Source organism: Rana temporaria, chromosome 3, assembly GCF_905171775.1.
Source record: "Rana temporaria chromosome 3, aRanTem1.1, whole genome shotgun sequence".
Lineage (NCBI taxonomy): Eukaryota > Metazoa > Chordata > Amphibia > Anura > Ranidae > Rana > Rana temporaria.
Genome location: NC_053491.1, coordinates 64,692,415 through 64,713,861, shown reverse-complemented (window position 1 = coordinate 64,713,861; position 21,447 = coordinate 64,692,415). Strand labels below are relative to the sequence as shown.

General features: G+C 41.9%; 1 protein-coding gene across 2 annotated transcripts in view; it reads left to right on the top strand.

Moving 5' to 3' along the window:
• AP4E1 (adaptor related protein complex 4 subunit epsilon 1) overlaps positions 1 to 21,447 on the top strand; it is an 81,763-nt gene that overhangs the window by 9,213 nt on the left and 51,103 nt on the right. For both annotated transcript variants that reach the window (XM_040342679.1, XM_040342680.1), the window contains exons 3-9: positions 3,851 to 3,974; positions 7,160 to 7,233; positions 8,745 to 8,866; positions 13,037 to 13,196; positions 13,308 to 13,474; positions 19,958 to 20,031; positions 20,145 to 20,267. In XM_040342679.1, coding sequence (XP_040198613.1) covers positions 3,851 to 3,974; positions 7,160 to 7,233; positions 8,745 to 8,866; positions 13,037 to 13,196; positions 13,308 to 13,474; positions 19,958 to 20,031; positions 20,145 to 20,267 — 844 coding nt within the window. The remainder of the gene's footprint in view (positions 1 to 3,850; positions 3,975 to 7,159; positions 7,234 to 8,744; positions 8,867 to 13,036; positions 13,197 to 13,307; positions 13,475 to 19,957; positions 20,032 to 20,144; positions 20,268 to 21,447) is intronic.

Here is a 21,447-nt window from a genome sequence, read left to right as displayed (position 1 = left end):
TACACATCGAGAACCGGGAACTGTGTGTGTAAATGCCTAACCTTCTGTTCATACAATTCAGTTAGAACACACCCAGGGAACATAATTAACCCCTTCCTCGCCCCCTAGTGTCAACCCCTTCCCTGCCAGTGGCATTTTTATAGCAATCAATGCCTTTTTATAGCACTGATCGCTATAAAAATGCCTATGGTCCAAAAAATGTGTCCAAAGTGTCCGCCATAATGTCGCAGTACCGAAAAAAATCGCTGATCGCCGCCATTACTAGTAAAAAAAAAAAAAAAAAAGCAGAGGTGATCAAATACCACCAAAAGAAAGCTCTATTTGTGGGGAAAAAATTACGCCAATTTTGTTTGGGAGCCACGTCGCACAACCACGCAATTGTCGGTTAAAGCGACGCAGTGTCGAATCACAAAAAGTGGCCCGGTCATTGACCAGCAATATGGTCCAGGGCTGAAGTGGTTAAAGTAGAGTTTGAATTTCCTCTGTGTACCTGTAAGGGATTGTTTCCCTTATTCTCTGTGACAGGGACAGCGACCACGTGGAAGAGAAGGGAAAGTGGGGACGCGTTCATATTGAAGACACTGTACAGCCTCTGTACTATTAACGACTTGGACAGTGAAAGCTTGTGGTGTCATTTGCGAGTGTAATTTTTACATTGATTTTTATAGCACTGATCAATGTAATAATGCCACTGGTCCCAAAAAAGTGTAATTTGTGGTCAGATTTGTCTGTCGCAGTCCCACTAAAAACTTAGATTGCCACCGTTACCAATAAAAAAAAAAATAAGTCTCTAAATCTATCCCGTAGTTTGTAGAATGAATGAGTGACTTGTATAGCTCTACACATGCAAACTGAATTGCCTCTAGGCACTTTTTGCAGCCAGTGTCTTCCTGGCTGGTGCGGTCATTTACCCCGTAGGATCTCTACATGCTTGGGACATACAGTTGTGTGTGTATATATATATGTGTGTGTGTGTGTGTGTGTGTATGTATGTATGTGTGTGTGTGTGTGTGTGTGTATGTATATATATATATATATATATATATATATATATATATATATTTATTACAGACCAAAAGTTTGGACACGCCTTCTCATTCAAAGAGTTTTCTTTATTTTCATGACTATGAAAATTGTAGATTCACACTGAAGGCATGAAAACTATGAATTAACACATGTGGAATTATACATAACAAAAAAGTGAAACAACTGAAAATATATTTCATGTTCTAGGTTCTAGTAGCCACCTTTTGCTTTGATTACTGCTTGGCACACTCTTGGCATTCTCTTGATGAGCTTCAAGAGGTAGTCACCTGGCGCAGCACCCCATCACTCTCCTTCTTGGTCAAATAGCCCTTACACAGCCTGGAGGTGTGTTTGGGGTCATTGTCCTGTTGAAAAATAAATGATGGTCCAACTAAACGCAAACCGGATGGAATAGCATGCCGCTGCAAGATGCTGTGGTAGCCATGCTGGTTCAGTATGCCTTCAATTTTGAATAAATCCCCAACAGTGTCGCCAGCAAAGCACCCCCACACCATCACACCTCCTCCTCCATGCTTCACGGTGGGAACCAGGCATGTCGAGTGCATGATGCCTTCAGTGTGAACCTACAATTTTCATAGTCATGAAAATAAAGAAAACTCTTTGAATGAGAAGGTGTGTCCAAACTTTTGGTCTGTTGTGTGTGTGTGTGTGTGTGTGTGTGTGTGTGTGCATATATATATATAAAATTACTGGGCCAATTTGGACAGGATCCAATTAACCTACCAGCATGTCTTTGGCAAGTGAAAGGAAACCAGAGCACCCGGAGGAAACCCACACAGGGAGAACATGCAAACTCCAGGCAGATGGTGTTGTGGTCGGGATCCGAACCAATGACCCTATTGCTGGTAGGTGAAAGTGCTGACCACTACACCACTGTGCTGATCTAATAAAGAAATTGAAAAAATCACATTTCTTCTTAAATTTAGGCCAATATTCTGCTACATATTTTTGGTAAAAAAAATGTTATAACTTTTGTGCAAACCAACCAATATACAACTACACACTGAGATTTTTATTTTTTACTAGTGACGGCTGAACTCGCATCGCACACACCTGGCATATGATCGGCACGGCAATGTGGGTGTGAATCGCATGCGATGTCTGTGCTTGCATATATTTGAACCCAGGCTTACTAATACTGTGATCTGCTTTGTTTACATAGGCAGATCACAGTTCTGTGTCTCTGCCTAACGATCGGCAGGTGTCTGAGGACCTTGAGTACCCTGCACCCGCTGATCGCATTAGCTCTCCCTGCCCCGAAGTGTTGGATCTTGTGTATGTATACGTGATCTGGTCTGGCGCACAGGTGCCGCCTTGTAGCAGTAAAACCAGCAAGCTATTCACTGGTTAACCACTTAAGCCCCGGACCTTTAGGCAGCTAAATGCCCAGGCCAGGTTTTGCGATTCGGCACTGCGTCGCTTTAACAGACAATTGCGCGGTCGTGCGACGTGGCTCCCAAACAAAATTGGCGTCCTTTTTCCCCCAGAAATAGAGCTTTCTTTTGGTGGTATTTGATCACCTCTGCGGTTTTTATTTTTTGCGCCATAAACAAAAATAGAGCGACAATTTTGAAAAAAATGCTATATTTTTTACTTTTTGTTATAATAACTATCGCCCAAAAACATATCTAAAACATTTTTTTTCCCTCAGTTTAGGCCGATACGTATTCTTCGACCTATTCTTAGTAAAAAAAGTAAAATAAGCGTTTATCGATTGGTTTGCGCAAAATGTATAGCGTTTACAAAATAGGGGATAGTTTTATTGCATTTTTATTAATTTTTTTTTTTTACTACTAATGGCGGCGATCAGCGATTTTTTTCGTGACTGCGACATTATGGCGGACACTTCGGACAATTTTGACACATTTTTGGGACCATTGTCATTTTCACAGCAAAAAATGCATTTAAATTGCATTGTTTATTATGCAAATGACAGTTGTAGGGGGGTGTGGCTGCTGACGTCATCGATCGAGTCTCCCTTATATAAGGGATCACTCGATCGATACGCCGCCACAGTGAAGCACGGCTCTCCCCGTTCTTCAGCTCCGGGAGCGATCGCGACGGAGCGGCTATAAACAAATAGCCGCGCCGTCGTCCCGGATCGCTCCCGAGGGAACCCGACCGCCGCATGTAGCGGGGGGGGGGGGGGTCCCGATCGGACCCCCCACCCGCTAGAAGGCAAGGGCGTACATATACGCCCATTTGCCTGTACGTGCCATTCTGTGGACGTACATATACATGCGGCGGTCGGGAAGTGGTTAAGGACGCCGGTGGCTGCCTGGTCCTTAACAAAAATGCTACCACTCCAAAACACTTTTGAAAACGCTGTCAAAAAGTGCTTTTTTTTTTTTTTTTTTTTTCTCCAGCATCTACTGTGCATGGAGCCCTAAACAAATATAACAGGGATGTATATCAAACAAACATTGTGCTCCCCACAGAAATTAAAACCCTCATCATGAACAATTATACTTTCGCTAATGCTTTCTAAAACATTGTTCATACCTTGGCCATAAACAAATGCCTTTATGACTATTCCCTTGAAATGTTATCTACAGAGTTTCTGAACAATTTGAAAATGAGTCATGTAATGGAATATGAAAGAGGGCGCCAAATGAGCGGTTATTAGGGGAATCTTTTTATATTTCATTGTTAGATGTCTAAGATCTGGTTGTTAAAAAGCAGAGAAGGATGTTTCTACCCCTGGCAAAGGTCCTCTGCTGCAATGAGTCATCCCAATAATGATCTTTTGTACGTTTTCTGTGGATACACCAGTTCTAATCACTGGCCTCTGTTTCCTTTATAGAGACAAATGAAGGAGTGTATGGTCAGGCTCATTTACTGTGAAATGCTGGGCTATGAAGCTTCCTTTGGCTATATACACGCCATTAAGTTGGCACAACAAGGAAATCTGCTTGAAAAACGAGTTGGTATGTATCCTCTTCAGACTGGAGTAAGGAAAAGTATATGGCTTGTCTCATTCATCGATATGCGTGCTTTAATTATGGTATCTGTACTGAACAAATGACTCTTGGATTCTGTTATATTACTAATGTCAACACCTTTTCCCCCTCCAGCTATATACATGACATTGTGTAAATTATTAGCCACTGCTTGTTTTGGCGATTGCTTGGAGCCAAGACAAACCAATTTTCAAGCAGCCGTCACTTAGGTATGTTGGACAGCTGTGGGCGTCCTGTCAGCACTCGTAGCTAAGCTTACAAAATATGTAGGAACATGGTACAAAGTACTACATGTACATTGTCCCTTGGTGGACAGAACAGTGAGAAGAAAAAAAAGATGGAAGAAGTAATATCTTACGAAGCAGACATAGGGCGAGCGGCGCGCTGTCGTGACCCAAAAAGTTCCTATCGTTCCCCCAGTGGACGAGTGCCTGAGAGTTCTGTTGTACCGGCCGGCACATTGAATTCAAGGCAAATTTTAAACTGCATAATTGTACGTGCAATTTTAACTTTTTAAATACATTTCTATACGTGCAATTTTAACTTTTTAAATACATTTCTATACATTTAATGCACTATGTGGAGCTGTCACTGTTTTTTACATAGTGGGCATTGATGTTGCTGGAATTTCTTGGGAAACGAGATCCATCAGCACTGCATATCTGAAACTGTGAAATTGGGACCTATTATATGCTGGTTCCCCTATCATAAGGGATCATGGGAATTCGGTAAGAAGCCAATCTATGGGAGCTGCGGTGGCTCAACGCGATTGGCACTGCGCTGACAAGCCATTCACCTCTGCAGCTACAGGTTCGGATCCCGGTCTCAGCTACATGTGAATTGAGTTTAGTGGTCTCAGCCCGGCTCCCGGTGGGTGTGCTATGCGAGGTAAGCTTGCGCTTAGTACGCCCACCCCCCTCCCGCAAAAACCACCACACTTACACGCACTCGAAATTGGGTTAACATGCACGCACTTTGACTACGCGGTCTCTAAAAAGAGAGGCGAAGGACTAACGGGGCTGGTTGAGCGGGCTAGATCCTCTCACTCCCTTATAGGGAGTCCCTCTGCCCCGTTGGGCTTCAAAGTGGAGCAGGTAGGGCGGGCTGTGTGGGAGGACCCCCTCGCACACCCACCATTGCCACCCGGGGCATGGAGAAAGGTGGCAGATTGCCTCTGGGGGAGGCCTGCCTACTCCCAAATCCTGCAGTCTGGCTCCTCTCTCGAGTACACGCACAAAATACACTTTAAAAAAAGAAGCCAATCTATAAGTCTGGTGGAGGATATGTCACTTTTTTTTCTTTTGGACACGTTTACAATCAATCTGTAATGAGGCACAGATGCACGGGTGTTTGACATCTTATCTGCTGTTTATGGACTTTCTATTGTCAACTTTTTGGACTGTTTATTAACCCATTCAAAGCCAAAATTCATATTCAGTTGATGGTTTTTGATCCAAGTGTCATTTGTTTCTGTTTTCTGTTTGTTTTCTTTGTAATCACTATCACTTTGATTGCAGAGGGATTTTGAGGTGGCTGCATGTTGCACTCTAGTGGCCATAATAGGTAATTTCCTTTGATATAGCAGCCAGCCTTCCATATATATCACTGGATATTACCCACTTGCATACGTTTCCATTTGTCAATAAGGGTGGTTGAGGTAGCGCGATTTATATTTTTCTTATGTCTATTTCTTGTATCTATTGTTTACACGGTAATCGCAGCGCCTGGAGAGATTAGACTGCAACTCCGTTACAGGTCTTTTTCTCTTTTTTTTTTTTTTTTTTTTTTTTTTTCAGTCATTTTAGCGCAGTTTCTTTCTATTTTTCTACGTTTTGAAAATTGCATACACCTGGCAAACTATGGTGCCAGGAAAACATTTTCCATAGGCAATGTTTTTTAAAAGCCTTTACAGGTTGCCTGTTTCGAGTTACACATGCAGTCTGGTGCTAGAATTATTTCCCTCGCTATAATGTTCATGGTTAGTGTGGTGTGAACACCGTTTACATGCGCGTGCATTCGCCTTTGCGCGTGGGGATAGGGGATTTTTTTGTTTTTTTTATTGCTATCACAAGGGATAAATAACCTCTCATGGCAGTGACAGATTCTCTTTGAGACATGTGGGGTCTATTACACTCCAGATCTCTCCTTTACCCTTTTAAAGGTACCTTATCAGTCTGAGATCGGTTTGATCAGATGCTTTCACAAGCTAGTAATTCTTTACATCCTGGCAAAACTCCAGTGAGAAACTCCTCATCACTTCCAGTTTGCCAAGAAATGCCAAAAATATTTTTCCTAGGGTTTTATTGGAGGCCTAAAAGCAAATTTAAAACATGTAAGGGATAAAAGGTCATATTCTTTGTTACAAATATCCAATAAACCAAAACAAGACCAGGATATCACATATATTCCAAAATCCACAGTAACCTATTTCTTCATGCTGGAGTACAAACTACAACTGTAACACAACTCTACAAGATGGAAAACCAGAATTTCAATGCGTTTCATTAAGAGTTTGATATTGCTGGTAGAGTGTCAAAAGTCAATATGGCATACAAAACAATGAATCAAAAATCAACCTGAATCTGGCCTGGGGGCTGTATGAAAAGAGGAAAGTGACCCATTCACAGGCCCAGATAAGCAACTGCAGAGAAACCAGCAAAAAAAGCTAAGGTGCAGGCACACCTTGTTTGGTTCAAAGTGCCTGGATACACAGCCAAAGTGATGCTCTTGATAGTGCAGATTGCAGTTGGATAACATGCAATCTGCCACTGCTGACCTTTCTTTAGGAAAATTATGTCTATCATTTTGTCTCTTGCTTTGGTATATTGAGTCATAACCCAGAATAATCATGCATATAAGGACGTCTGACTATTCTCTGAATTTCCTGATCTGCATAGTTTTCACAAAATTTTGAACAGGGTGGTTGGCATAACTGCCAGGCAACTGGCATTTTTGGAAGAAGGCCAGCAATGGCAGCTCCTGTATTTTTACTATGGCAACCTGTATTTCTACTATGGCAACCTTTAAGTACAGATTTTTATTTAAATCCATTTGTGATTATCTGAACTTTGTGTTGTGTATGTGACATCTGATGTATTTTCCTTTTTTGACAATAAAATCCCCATATAATTGTATGTTTTTTTATTTTTCAGGATATCTTGCAGTGTCACTGTTCCTTCATGAGAGCCATGAGTTGCTGCTCTTGTTAGTAAATACAGTGCTAAAGGTAACATCCAACATGGATATTTGTTGTCTTCTTATAGTTCTTCTTAGAAATAACTGTACATAGTTTTTGTGTGTGTGTGTGTGTGTGTATGTATAATATATATATATATATATATATATATATATATATATATATATATATATATATATATATATATATATATTAGTGTTTGCTGGGATGCAGTATGGATTTAGTATTATCCCCCTCCCATAAAGCTAACAGGATGCATCCTCATGTACGTAGCCTCCTACCTGGTGCTGATTCATATGAACATATAATCTGCAATCATGGATTGTATTTCATGGCAAGCCTAGTTTGTAATGCACAGGGATCGCAGATTAGGCTGATGCATTATAATCTTGTGCCAGTAGGATACATAATCCACTTCATATGTACTCAAGTCTGTGATTTATTATTTTTAATTTTTTTTGGATTCAAGACTTAAATGTTATTGAAAATTTAAGAGTAGTACAATGACATGGTACATAACATGGACTAAAACGATGACAGGAGTACAAAGTAGCTTCATATTACTTGCTTTGGAAGTCTAGAATAACCGTAGCAGAAATTGCATAATTGGTCATTTTAAGAGTATGAATAGCAAAAAAAAGGGGGGGAAGAGGGGCTGGGGCAAGGACCCTAACTGAGGAAGTGGGCAACCGGTAGCATAGTTGGCTGGGTTAGAACATACCATCAACAGAATTTAACACACCATGACATCGAGTAGACTGCTGTTGCCTGTGTAGGGTCTCGATATGGTGTAGTATGTTATTCTGATACAAGATATCAATTTTAAACTCTGGTATCGGATTGCGTAAGCCACCTATTCCATATTTTGTGATGCAGTACTTGGAGGGACATCCTCTATGAAGGTGAACTAACTTTTTGTAAGGAAGTGTAGAGTTAACATCTATCAACCAGGCTTTTAGAGTAGGAGGGGATGCCTGCACCCAAGAGCATGCAATACATTTTCTGGCACTGAAAAGGGTCTCATGAAGATACGTAGTTAGAAACGTATCTATGTCGGGGTCAGGTAGAAGGCCAAGGGAGGCAAGGTTTGGGGTCTAGTTGGAGAGGTCCGGTCATGTAGCAATTGTATGATTTGTAGACGAAAGGCCTGTATAGCAGGCAGGTCCTTATCAGGTGATGGAACGTGCCTGATGCAGCAGTACATTGGGAGCATAATGAGCTGCGATCTGGACAGTATCTAGACACCGGAGTGGAGTAAGGCATGCCCTTTAAATAACATATAGTTGTGTAAGGCGGCCGGGGACCTTAGGGGAAACCAGTTTGAGTCATCTAAGGCTCTTGCATCTGCCTCCCAGCGAGACTTTACCCTATATGCCATGCGGGTGGTAGGTAAGTGCTGGTTTTGGAGAGTTTTTGAGAATTGATTATGGTGGCTGAATAGAATTTGAAGCATAATGCCCATGAATATCTAGCCTCAGTGACTGTTTTATATATCTAGTCTAAGTCTTCTGTTCTAATTTCCTCTTCATGTGCTTTCTTAGGACTTGCAGAGCACCAATCTGGTGGAGGTGTGTATGGCTTTGACTGTGGTGAGTCAGATATTTCCTCGGGAGATGATTCCAGCTGCTTTGCCACTCATAGAGGACAAGCTGCAACATTCTAAGTAAGCAAACGTGATTTGTGGAGCATTGGTCCTAGGATGTAATGTGTGTTTTTGTAAAGTGGTCGTGAATTTAATGTTTGTTGCATTTAAATCTTGGATGCAAGAAATATAACTTTGCACTTTGATCCTTGTTAACCTGAGATTGTACCACATATTTCTCATAACAGAAAGTATGCTTCGTCCTCTCCCATGTTTCATAGGGCCTTGGGTAAGCCATATATAATCAAATCGGCCATTCAACGTATATATAAAAGCAAGCATTGCAAAAATGTTAACTAGCTCTAGTGCAGCCATGCTTCACCAGGGTTCTGTGGAATCCTAGGGTTACCCCAAAGGTTGCTAGGGGTTCCTTGAGCAGTGAACATCTTCCTCTCAACTGAGTAACCACTGACAACAATGATCCCTTTTTTAGCTATCTATAAGGAGGAGATTCTCCCCAATGACCACAAATATAAGGAACATTTTTACCATTCACCATTCTTGTATTTTGAGTTGTAGGTATAGTAATTATTAGCAGGGGTTCCCTGAGCCTGGAAAGCTAATTCAAGGGTTTCCTGTTTTAAAAAGGTTGAGAGACTGTAGCTTGGGGCAACACTGTGATATTCACAATACCCAGTGCCTTTATTTGGGGAGAAACCTATGTGTGGCACAGATGTTGTGATAAGATTTTAGTGGGAGAAGACATATATCTGTCCTTGAAGCAGCTTCATAAATATATAGACATGGCAAACAAGTTGAATGTATGGAAGTAACAATCATATGTAGCCTGTAAAGTGGTTCTAAACCCTCACATATATTCTCAGTGAAGTGACTGGCCGCAGGTGATACACAGAGATGAAATCGATCCTCCTACAGAAGTTGGACCTGTTTATTTACAGCTGTCTTTCCCCTACATCCATTCAGAGTGCAGAATTTACACAGGATCTCTCGGGTTTGAAAAATAGGAGGTGGAGAGCTGAAGTTAAATCGGTGAGGAGAGCTCTGAGAGCTGATTGGAGGGAAGGGACAAACTCCCCTTCATACAGCACTCTGGAACAGAGCAGAGGCTGTCAATCAGACTGTGTCCTCTACTGAAAAGGGGTCAGAAGTGACTCATGCAGATAGCAGAGGAGGGAAGCAGCAGAGAGAAATGACACTTGGTGCTCTTAATTGAGACAAGTACACACTATGTAGGGATATGTTTTTTGTTCGTATTTCATGTTTCATGTCTGAGGTTTACAACCACTTTAAGAAAAACAAACTAGCTGATCCAGTGGGACAAATAAAGGAAAATAATTCAGAAATCCTGAGTAACCAATCAGAAAGTACTGACGCACTTAATGGATTTTTCCTGATTTGTTATGGTCACTGCATTTTGCAGTTGGTGCTCTGCCATTTTTGTGTAACTTTAGATCTGGCTTAAATGGAGAGACACTCTCACTCCACGTTAGACCATATTTTTTAAATTTCATCTTGGGGCCACCATTTCTATGATTGTTGTCCTAAACTCTTATACAAGCTATTTGAGTTTCCAGTATCCCAACTGCTCAGCCTGTAAGACAGTATGTGTATGTGAAATCAACCCCCCCCCCCCTAATTTCCTGGGGACAGGATAGGATGCACAGAAGTGAGTGCCATCTGTTGCACTCATAGGCTAACCTGGTTGTATCGCTGGTTCATACCGCAAAAAACGCACTCCAGATCTGATCCGGATGCGTTTCTGCATGCGCATTTTTGGTGCGTTCCGATGCATTCGAAATGCGTCCTTCTTCTTTTTTTTTTTTATGCTTTTTACGGAACAGTCCAGTGCAGGAAAAATGCTGCATGTTCAACTTTATTTTTTTCTGAAACTGGAAAGCCCTGGAACCACTTGACAAAGCAGCCAAGTTGAACCCTACTATATATTTTGCTTGTTAATATGCCTATTGTGCAAAGTGTGATTATATTCTTGGTAGCAAGATGTCAAGTTTAATTCTAGATTTTGAAGTTGGTGATAAATGAGTAAATGAAAATATTATGCAAAGCTGTAATGTGATATAGAAGTGTGAATTTCATCAAGTAATATCTAGCTTTAAGTGTTTAATTTATCCTGCTGAGTAGAATAGCTATGTTGTTGTGTGCGTTTTTTGTTTTTTTTACGTTATTGGTAGCATTTCTTTTCATAGACTGAAGTTATGCAAAGTAGATAAATATTAGAAGATACAGAGGGAGAACTTAGTGTTTTATTTATTACAAGTACTTGTATAGCGCCATCAATTTACGCAGTGCTTTACGTGTATATTGTACATTCACATCAGTCCCTGCCCTCAAGGAGCCTAGAGGCTAAAGTTCTAACTCGTTTCAAACATTTTATTGAAAGAAATACAGTACAAGTCCTCAGACAAATATTTGTAGTATAAACAAAAAAAAAATCTGAGAAACAAGGCTTCTCAATACCTTTTTATACAGAAAATTGATATTTCCATAAACGTATACAATTCCATGTTTGATTCAAGAAATATGTAAAGAATGTATGTGTATGTATGTATGTACATGTAAAGAAAACATGTAAGGTAAACTAGGAAAAAATATAATATCTAGGTGCTATAAAATAATAAGTTTATATCTGGAGGAGACTAGGTTTTTCCATAAGGTTTAAAGTTTCTAACTCGCATTCATACATGCACATACTAGGGCAAATTTAGATAGAAGCCAATTAGCTTCCCGCGATGCAGCGGGCGCGCCTGTTAACACCGCTTAAAGCGACCGACGTACAGCTACGACGGTTCGCCCAGCAGAGCCAACCTGCTGCAGTGTGTATGTGTGTAATATATATATATATATATATATATATATATATACATACATACATACATACATACATACATACATACATACATACATACATACATACACATACACATACACACACACACACACACACACACACACACACACACACACACACACACACACACACACACACACACTTCGTATTTATCGGCGTATACTGCGCACTTTTTTGCCCTGGGCAAAATCGTGGGTGCGCGATATACGCCGATGCCAGCTTTCCCGCGCCAAGTTTGAACTACTGCGCCGGCATATACCGAGCGCAGTATAGTCGGGCAGGCTCGGCTCCTCTCGCAGTCACATCCTGTGCATCCAGGATGTGACTGCAAGAGGAGTCGGGCAGGCTCGGCTCCTCTCGCAGTCACGTCCTGGACGCACAGGATGTGACCGCGAGAGGAGCCGAGCCTGCCCGACTATACACGAATGTACTGCGCTCGGTATATGCCGGCGCAGTAGTTCAAACTCAGCGCGGGGATCGAGCGGGGAGGACACCGCAGATGGACGCCGGACCCGACGAGGAGGACACCACCGAAGCCCTAGATGGACGCCGGACCCGACGAGGCCGCCGATGGACGCTGTGCAAGACACCAAATCTGTAAGTACTAAATTTTTTTTTTTTACAGGAATTGCGGGTCCACTTTAGGGGTGCGCGCTATACGCCGGAGCGCGCAATACCCCGATAAATACGGTATATATTTACAAAGGTCAGTATAATAACATTAATTTAATTAATTCAAGTAATGCTAACCATACAAAAAGGTGTGAGAAACGCAAGGCATATGGAAAAAGGTATTGTGCTCACTACAGTAGTGTATGGTCTTGGCTACACCTCGTGTGTGTGTGTGTGTGTGTGTGTTTGTTTTTTTTTTTTTTTTTGTGTACAGAGTGTGATTGGCCCACTGGTTTTCCCAAAAAGTCTGCACGAAGATACAAGTCAGATTTCAGGCATCCCCTGCAACAAAAATGTAATTTTTGGTGAGATACTCCCAATAGGAACATGTCTAAAGGCATGCAGACCCAGTAGCTTTCCTCATTGGAGCCCAGGAACTGATTTGATAATTATGAAACCACTTCTATTAGATTCACGTTGCCACATGGATACAAACACACAGGAATTTCTTCAAAATAACAAAAGGTAGGACTCTGCAACAAAGTTTGTTAAAATCCTTGCAATGTACATAGATCACCCAGGGGGGAATGTTTTTTTTTCTCAACAAAAGTGGAGTTACTCTTTAAATATACCTTGCAAAGAACAGATTACTGTTGCTGTTTTATTGAATGTAAAATGTGGTAAATATTACACGAATCATGTATCTATATTAGTCTTGGAACATTTATTCTTTATATAACCTTATTTTCTAGGGAGATTGTGAGAAGGAAAGCAGCATTGGCATTGTATAAGTTTTATATGATTGCGCCCACACAAGTACAACACATACAGGAGAAGTTTCGGAAAGCTCTGTGTGATCGGGATGTGGGAGTCATGGCTGCCTCTTTACACATATATCTGCAGGCAATCAAGGTAAAAACATATTCGCAGCTAGAACTGAAATACTCTTACCAATGCTAACTTTAACTAATTTACATGCACATCTCATTTGTAAACTCTTGCATGTTAATTTCTGTTACACAGGACAACCCATCTGGATACAAAGACCTGACAGGCTCGTTTGTCACAATTTTGAAACAGGTGGTTGGAGGAAAGTTACCTGTAGATTTTAATTACCACAGTGTTCCAGCACCCTGGCTTCAAATTCAACTCTTACGGATACTGAGACTATTAGGAAAAGATGATCCAAGGTAAAACGTATTTATATGTTGTGAAATAGACCAGTGATTGCTGGAATTGTATTTATCTGACTTTGGGCAAAGCTCACTACATTATCTACTTCACTAACATTTCCAGATCTTTTCTTTTTAAGAAGGCACATCTTAATTTTTGGTGTTTGTGTCCACTTTAAGGCCCCTTACACATGGGCGTTCCATTTTCTTCATCCGTTCAGTCACATTATTTTTGTTAGAAAAATGGATGAAAAACAGATCCAGACGTTCGTTTTTACATCTCTTGTGTACATCTGTTTTTTATTTATTTTTTTAAACTTTGTTTATTTGTTTTCTGCAAATGCAATCATCAAAAAGGCACAGTAAGGGCTCTTTCACATTGAGCGTCCGTACAGGTCCGCCTGTCAGATTTTTTTTTTTTTTTTTCGGACCTGTACGGGTGCTCCGTGCTCCTCCTATGGAGCCGCGGATGTCAGTGGTGACATGCCCGCTGACATCCGACCCGCTCCGAACCGCCAAAGTGTGACGGAGGAAAAACCTACTTTTCCATCCGTCTATTGGATCGGGTGAACACGGACAGACGGAGGTGTACGGGGCGGATCATTACTTTTTTTTTATATTCAATGCTTTTTTTTATTGTTTCCATACAAATACAAAACAGGAAATATAAATCCATATTTTACACTCAGTGCATTTTATGTTTATACCAAAAAAAAATTAATAACAAAAGCTAAAAATATCCATCAAACCCCATCCCCCCCCTCCCGCCCTCCTATCTCTCTTTTAAAGTGCATACACGTTTTTAATCCTATTATTTTCCTTAGATTAAATTGTTATTTACCGATCTTTCCTTGATTAAAGTGGTTGTAAACCCTTCCTGTGCTATTTCCACCTTATCAACCTTTCCTACCTTATAAACAAGTTGCTCTATGTAAAACGCTTCCTACCTTATCCCTTTCTGTGTAATCTGTAATTTTCGAATGAATGACGTAATCGGCACATGCGCAGTTAGTGCCGTTTTTCCGGCCGGCTCTTCTTCTGGCCGGAAAACTGTGTACTTGCCAGGGCTGCGTAATTTCCTCTGACTGACGTCAGCCCCGAGATCCCGCGATACTCTCTCCCTGAGAAGCCGATTCTAACCCCATGTGACTCGCTATGTCACAGGGGTTGGAGCGCAGAGCCGAGGACAGAACCTGTCTGTCTGAAACGAAAACGAGGCTTGGCTTCAGGAAGGAATGCGCACGTGCGGGATTATGGACACAGAAGAAGAGTGAGGGCGGAAATAAAATACTACTGAAACGCGGAAGACGGGAGTCATAATGGCAGCGGCTGAGTACAAGCAAAGGCAAGCATAAAAAGTAATTTTTTTCAAGTAAGAGCGTTCTATTTGTATAATGTATGTAGCGCATAGCTGCTAAACAGCAAGATGAAATTGCATATTGCTGATTTGGGGTAACATTATCTGAGTTTACAACCACTTTAAAGTGAACGGCCTACTTTACATAACCAGTGCTCCCATATTGCATGAAATTTTTTAAGGTTACCACGTCTAATCCATATTCCCCTCTCCTTCCCTATTGTGCTGTTCATTACATTGAGCCATTCCGCTACTGTGGGTGGATTTTGTGCTTGCCATTTAAGTGCTATCAATTTCCTCGCCTGAAACAGGCATCTTATAACTGCTTCTAATGTATCCCTCTGCCCCATTCTCTCCTCAATACATCCTAATAGGCAAACCCTGGCTTCAAGTTCCAGAGTGATTCCAAAGGTTGCATTTATAATGTCCAAAATCTTAACCCAATATCTATGCAGTTTTGGGCATTTCCACATCATATGGATGAGGTCCCCTGTATTTTGACATCTGGGACATTTATCATCTGACTTCCATCCAAATCCATATAATTTATTGGGGGTATAATAAACCCTATGGAGGAGGAATAAATGGGAAACCCGCTGTGACGGGGCTAGTGAGACTGCCGTCCCCAGTTCCAATATCCTGTCCCATTGGTCGTTCGTTATGAGGCCTATGTCCTCCTCCCACCTCTGTTTATTCCTGCTCAGCTTCTCTTTTCCTATTAACTGATCGCTAATCCGTTCATATAGTTCTGAGATGAGACCTTTCATGACCCCCGTCTTAATTAGTCTTTGAAGATGCGTAAGCTTTTGCCATCTTACCGGCTGTTCCTTAAATTGGGCTTGTAGTGCGTGTCTGACCTGTAAATAGGTAAAAAACATGGAGTTTGGAATGCTATATTCACTACTTAGCTCGGAAAAGGGTTTTAATGTGCAATCTGTATACAGTTGTGCCACTCTGGTTACCCCACGTTTATCCCATTCTTTTAGTTTCCCCATAGCCAAAATTTCCTTTAAGTTATTATTCTCCCATAATGGAGAGTATTCTGTTAATCCTTTATAACCCAAAGCTAGTTTTCCCGCTTGCCATATTCTTACCACCATTTTTGCTGTTGGGCTTTTTACCAGAAAAGAGTTGGCCTCTAAGGTCTCTATTACAGATCTATGTGGTGACCCTCTTAACATCATTTTCCCACTTGCATTTCCTCCCCCCTCTATGCTACACCCCCCCAAGTGCTGCAATTGTGCTGCCAAGAAGTAACTGTAGGGGTGTGGGACCGCCAACCCTCACCAATTTGTTGGTAATTGCAACGTTCAAAGACTAATCCTTGCTTTTCCCTTTTTCCAGATTAAGGTTCTAAAGAGGGTCTCTATCTTTTGGAACCATCGGTTATCAATCCACACTGGGGAATTGTGAAGTATATAGAGCAATTGTGGCATCCAGATCATTTTAATAAGATTGCTGCGGCCGGCTACTGACAGTGGCAAATGTCCCCATATATCTGCTTTACGTTTAAACTTACCCAGCAGTGGCACTAGATTATTATTTATAAATTGTTCTGGGTTACGTGTTACCACAATTCCCAGATACTCCATCTTCTCCCCAATTTTTTCATCATTACTGATCCGCCCCGTGTGAAAGAGGCCTAACGGTTACAGCTCTTGCATAGATTAACGCAGAATCAACATTTTCATAGCAGACATCAACTTTTCCCTGAGAGTAAGTTCCCCGGTTCCTCAACGGAGGAACCATAACAACAAGTGCTCCAGGGTATTCACCGTGGACCGCACTGGGCCCCATAACGTAGAAACACAGTAAATGGTAGAATTACCTATCGGTTGTAGTACATTCCACCTGACCGCGCGCACACACACACCCAAGCAACTGCCCTGGCCATCCAACCACCCCAAGACCCGCTCGCACCCCAACCACCCCCCAGCAACCACCAGTACAACCCTCATCCCACCTGCCTATAGCCCATTATGGTTGAGAGAGTGGGGTATCCTTCCAGAAGGAGTCCGCAATATCCAGCCAGGGCTGCCAGATCTTAGTAAACTTTTTGGGACAAGCCCTGCCCTTTATATATGCACTTAAAGATGGGTGCAGACCTTATTCACCATACGATACAACATTTGAATATCAGGAGCAGATGCGAGTTCGAGCATGAATTGTAGATATAAAGTCATTGAGCACTCCCAGCAATCCTACCTCCGTAGTGAGAGTAATGGGGGAAGTGTAGGGTGTCCTTAAAAAAAGAAAACAAGTCCTTCCAATACGTTAATAAAGCTGGGCATGACCAAAACATATGTATATAATCGGCCTCAGTGGAGCCACACCTAGGACTGGAAGCAATAGAAATTGGAACCATGCGGGCCAGCCTGGCAGGAGTATAATGTAACTGGTGTATAAATTTAAATTGTACATACTGATTGTTGGACCCGATAAGATCAAGGAAGCAGACCTCCGAGGACTTCTCCCACCCCTCCTCGGACAGCCCCGGAATATCCATCTCCCATTTCCGCTGAGTAATCTGGAAGGGTTTAACCCCCGTCGACTGCAGGTGGGAATAAACTGTTGTGACCAGTTTTCTAATATCTGAATAAGACATGAGCACCTCCAGAGGCGATTCAGATTGTGCCCGTGCTGCATGACGGAGTGACATATACTTGAATAAAGATTTATCCGTTACCCCACTTTGTACCCTTAGGTCCTCAAATGAAATAAACTTGTCATTGACAAAGATGTGGGAAACATGTGTGTGACCCCAAATTGGTTCCACCACCTAGAATCTGGGTGACCCAGGACCTCAGGGCAGTTGGAATTTTGCCACAGGGGAGCTCCAGGAGACACCCCGCCCGAGTCCGTGAGCACCCCGTTACCCTCATGCCGGGCCAACCAGCTAATCTCTATCGGGGAGTTACGGGAGCAGCGTCTGGGTATAGACCTGTGTAGGTCATCAACCAGCGGGTCCCCGGAGCCCACCAGAGCAGTCAATAGAGCGGTGGAACAGGACGGGGAGGCCTCCAGGAACCAATCGTAGACATATGCAAGTTGTGACACTATAAAATACTGTCTCAAATTAGGACAGGCTAATCCTCCATCCAGCTTAGCAGCCTGGAGAGAGGCTAGCAATTTGTGGGTTCGACCCCTGCCAGAGTAAGGTGAAGAGCGAGTTAATTTAAAAAAAAAAGTTTTCAGCCTGGTCTCCATGTGTGATTATAGTTGGGGTAATATTAAGATTTTCAAAAGAAGACTAGTCTGCATTAATATGTATCCCCAAATAATTTAATGTAGGTTGGACGGACAATTTAGACATGGAGAGGTAGGAATTGTCAAGTGTAGGGCCTATAGGGAATGCCACTGATTTGCTCCAACCTACTCGCAAACCCGGAGACCTTCCCAAACTCCTCCACCACACCCATTAGGGAAACAAAGGACTGCTCAGAACCATCCAAGTAAATCTGGGCATCATCTGTGTAGAGAGAAATCCTTTCAGAGAGGGAACCATAGCAGATGCCACCCACCGCCGCCATCTGCCGCACCGCCAAAGGCTCAATGGCCAAAGCAAACAGGAGCGGCGAGAGCGGACAAACCTGCCTGGTGCCCCTCTGCAAATTAATAACATCAGAAATATCTTTGTAAGTGCTCACCCTGGCCCTAGGGTTGGTATAAAGCAAACGGACCCACCGAATAAATTGGGCGCTGAAGCCCATACGGTGCATTGTTTCCCACAGGAAGGACCAGTTAACAGTATCAAAGGCCTTAAGCACGTCCAGAGATAGCACCAGGCCACTTTTTGTAACGGCAGCAGCCCTATGAATGTGCAGGTAAAGTTGTCGGATGTTGTTATACGTACTCTTTCCAGGCATAAACCCCGCCTGGTCCCTGTGAATGAGATGGAGAATAACCTTTTGCAGTCTTAAGGCTAGAATTTTTGCAAGCACCTTCACATCACTATTCAATAGGGATATTGGACGGTACGACCCACAGAACAGCTTATCTTTGTCAGATTTAGGGAGCACCACTATCAGGGCTTCGCACATGGAGGAGGGAAGCTCTCCCTCCTGCAGTGCCCGCCCGAACAAAGAGTGTAGTTTCTGTGACCGTTCCTCAGCATAGTTTTTGTACCATTCTGCGGGCAAACCATCCAAACCAGGGGCTTTATTGGGAGGGAGTGAGTAAATGGCTTCAGTGACCTCTTCCACTGTAAGAGGTTTGTCCAGGATCGTATTGTGTGATTCTTCCAGGACAGGGAATTGGAGAGACTCAAAGAATCCCAACGTCTCTACCTCGATTGGGGGGGGGTGGGGCGGTATAAAGGTTCTCATAAAAGGCCTTAAAGGTTTGGTTTACTCCGTGCGGGAGAGATAGGCCAACAGCTTACCATTCTTACCACTGTGTTCATGCAACCTGGCCGACAAATACAACTGCTGTTTCCGCGTCACCTCCACCCTGTGAAGGTCCAGAGCCCTGTGCGCCCCCTCCTGTGGGACTGTGTGAGTGCTGCTGGTGTCGGGGAGCTGCATTTCATTGATGGTATCATGAATTCACAGATGTACTGCTCTATATTGGAAGAGAAGATGCATCATCATCTCACCTTGGTCGCTGTGTACTTTTCCAACATAACAATGATACAAAACGCCCATCCAAAGCCCCTGTTGCATTTTTGAAGAACAGTGTGAAAGTGATTCAATGGCCAAGTACTGTATGTTTTCTGATCTGAACCCAATTGAACCCCTATGGGGAATTCTGAAGAGACAAGTTGAGCATTACTCTCCATCCAGCATCCAGGCTCTAAAAGAGATCGTTCTTAAAGAATGGAAATAGATGTTGCTATATGAAATCATGGAGGTCATACACAAAATACTAATACAACTAAGTAGTTGTGCGGTTATTAATTTTTCATCAAGCAATATATTATTGACCTAATTTTCATGTTCTATAAAACCGTTTTTGTCAATTTTTGAAACTTAAATTGTTCTTGTATTCATTGAGATATTGATTAAAATCTTATTTTGCAGATATCACTTTCTTACAATAGTCCCTTTTTTTCATTTATATTTTATTTTAAGACAGTGTCTTGGTTTCAGTCTGATATTTATTTGTATATACTTTTTACTAGTGTAATTGTTTTGCTGCATTTCCAGCACCAGCGAGTTGATCTATGATGTGTTGGATGAGTCTTTGCGACGAGCCGAAATAAATCATAATATTACATATGGTAAGTTATTGCCCCCCCCCCCCCCCCCCCAAATGAAGCCTTTAAAATAATAAATAACAATAAACTAATGTTTCTTTTGTCCCCCCCCCCTTTTTTTTTTTTTTTTTTTTAAGCTATCCTGTTTGAATGTGTTCAAACTATTTATACCATTTATCCAAAATCGGATTTATTTGAAAAAGCAGCAAAATGCATTGGAAAATTTGTTTTATCTCCAAAAATTAATCTAAAGTATTTGGGTAAGTAGAGCTGTGTGTGTGTGTGTGTGTGTGTGTGTGTGTGTGTGTGTGTGTGTGTGTATATATATATATATATATATATATATAAAGTGTGTGTGTGTGTGTGTGTGTATATATATATATATGTGTGTGTGTGTGTGTGTGTGTGTGTGTGTGTGTGTGTGTATATATATATATATATATATATATATATATATATATATATATATATATATATATATATATATATATATATATATAATTTTGTGTGTGTATATTTTAACATTGCTTCCTTCCCTGCTTGTGTGATTGTTGCACCAGTCATTGCATTTTCTGTCTATTCTACACACACTTAAAAAAATTGTATCATATAATGTGTGTGTGAAACAAATCTTAATTTAGAAATGTGTGTGAGTAGTTTAACCCTTGCTTGACCAGAGGTTGTTGGTAAATAGGTGCGCTTACCACATTTGGCAGCATCAGCATGCATTTAGTTCATTTGACAATACGTTTTAACCACTTAAGCGATCGGCTCTTTTTTTTTTTTTTTTATCATGACTGCGACATTATGGCGGACACTTGACACTTTTTGAACCATTGTCATTCTTATAGCGGTCAGTGCTATAAAAATGCACTGATTACTGTGAAAATGACACCGGCAGTGAAGGGGTTAACCACTAGGTGACACTGTAGGGGTTAAGTGTTCCCTAGGGAGTGATTCTTACTGTAGGGGGGGATGGGTTGTGTGTGACACGTCACTGATCGCTTCTCCCGATGACAGGGAACAGACGATCAATGACTGTCACTAGGCAGAATGGGGAGATGCATGTTTACACTTCGACTCTCCCCATTCTGCAGCTCTGTGACCCGATCGCGGGACCCTGGCAGACATGGAGCCCCGCGGGCACAGAGCTCGCAAAAGGGTCACGTGCGTGCCACTACATTGCCGGCAAATTAAAGGGGATATGTATATATACGCCCATTTGCCCAGCCATGCCATTCTGTCGACGTAAAAGTGCGTGCGGCAAGCGGTTAAAGTGTTTTTTACCCTAGAAAAAAAAATATGGCTCCTGTTCCCTTAAGACCCCATTCACAAATGGAAACTGTTCATTTCATCAGTTCAGTCACGTCAAAACGGATGAAGTATTCGACAGGTTTTTCACCCGTGTGCATCAGTTATTCATCTGGGGTTTTTTTTTTT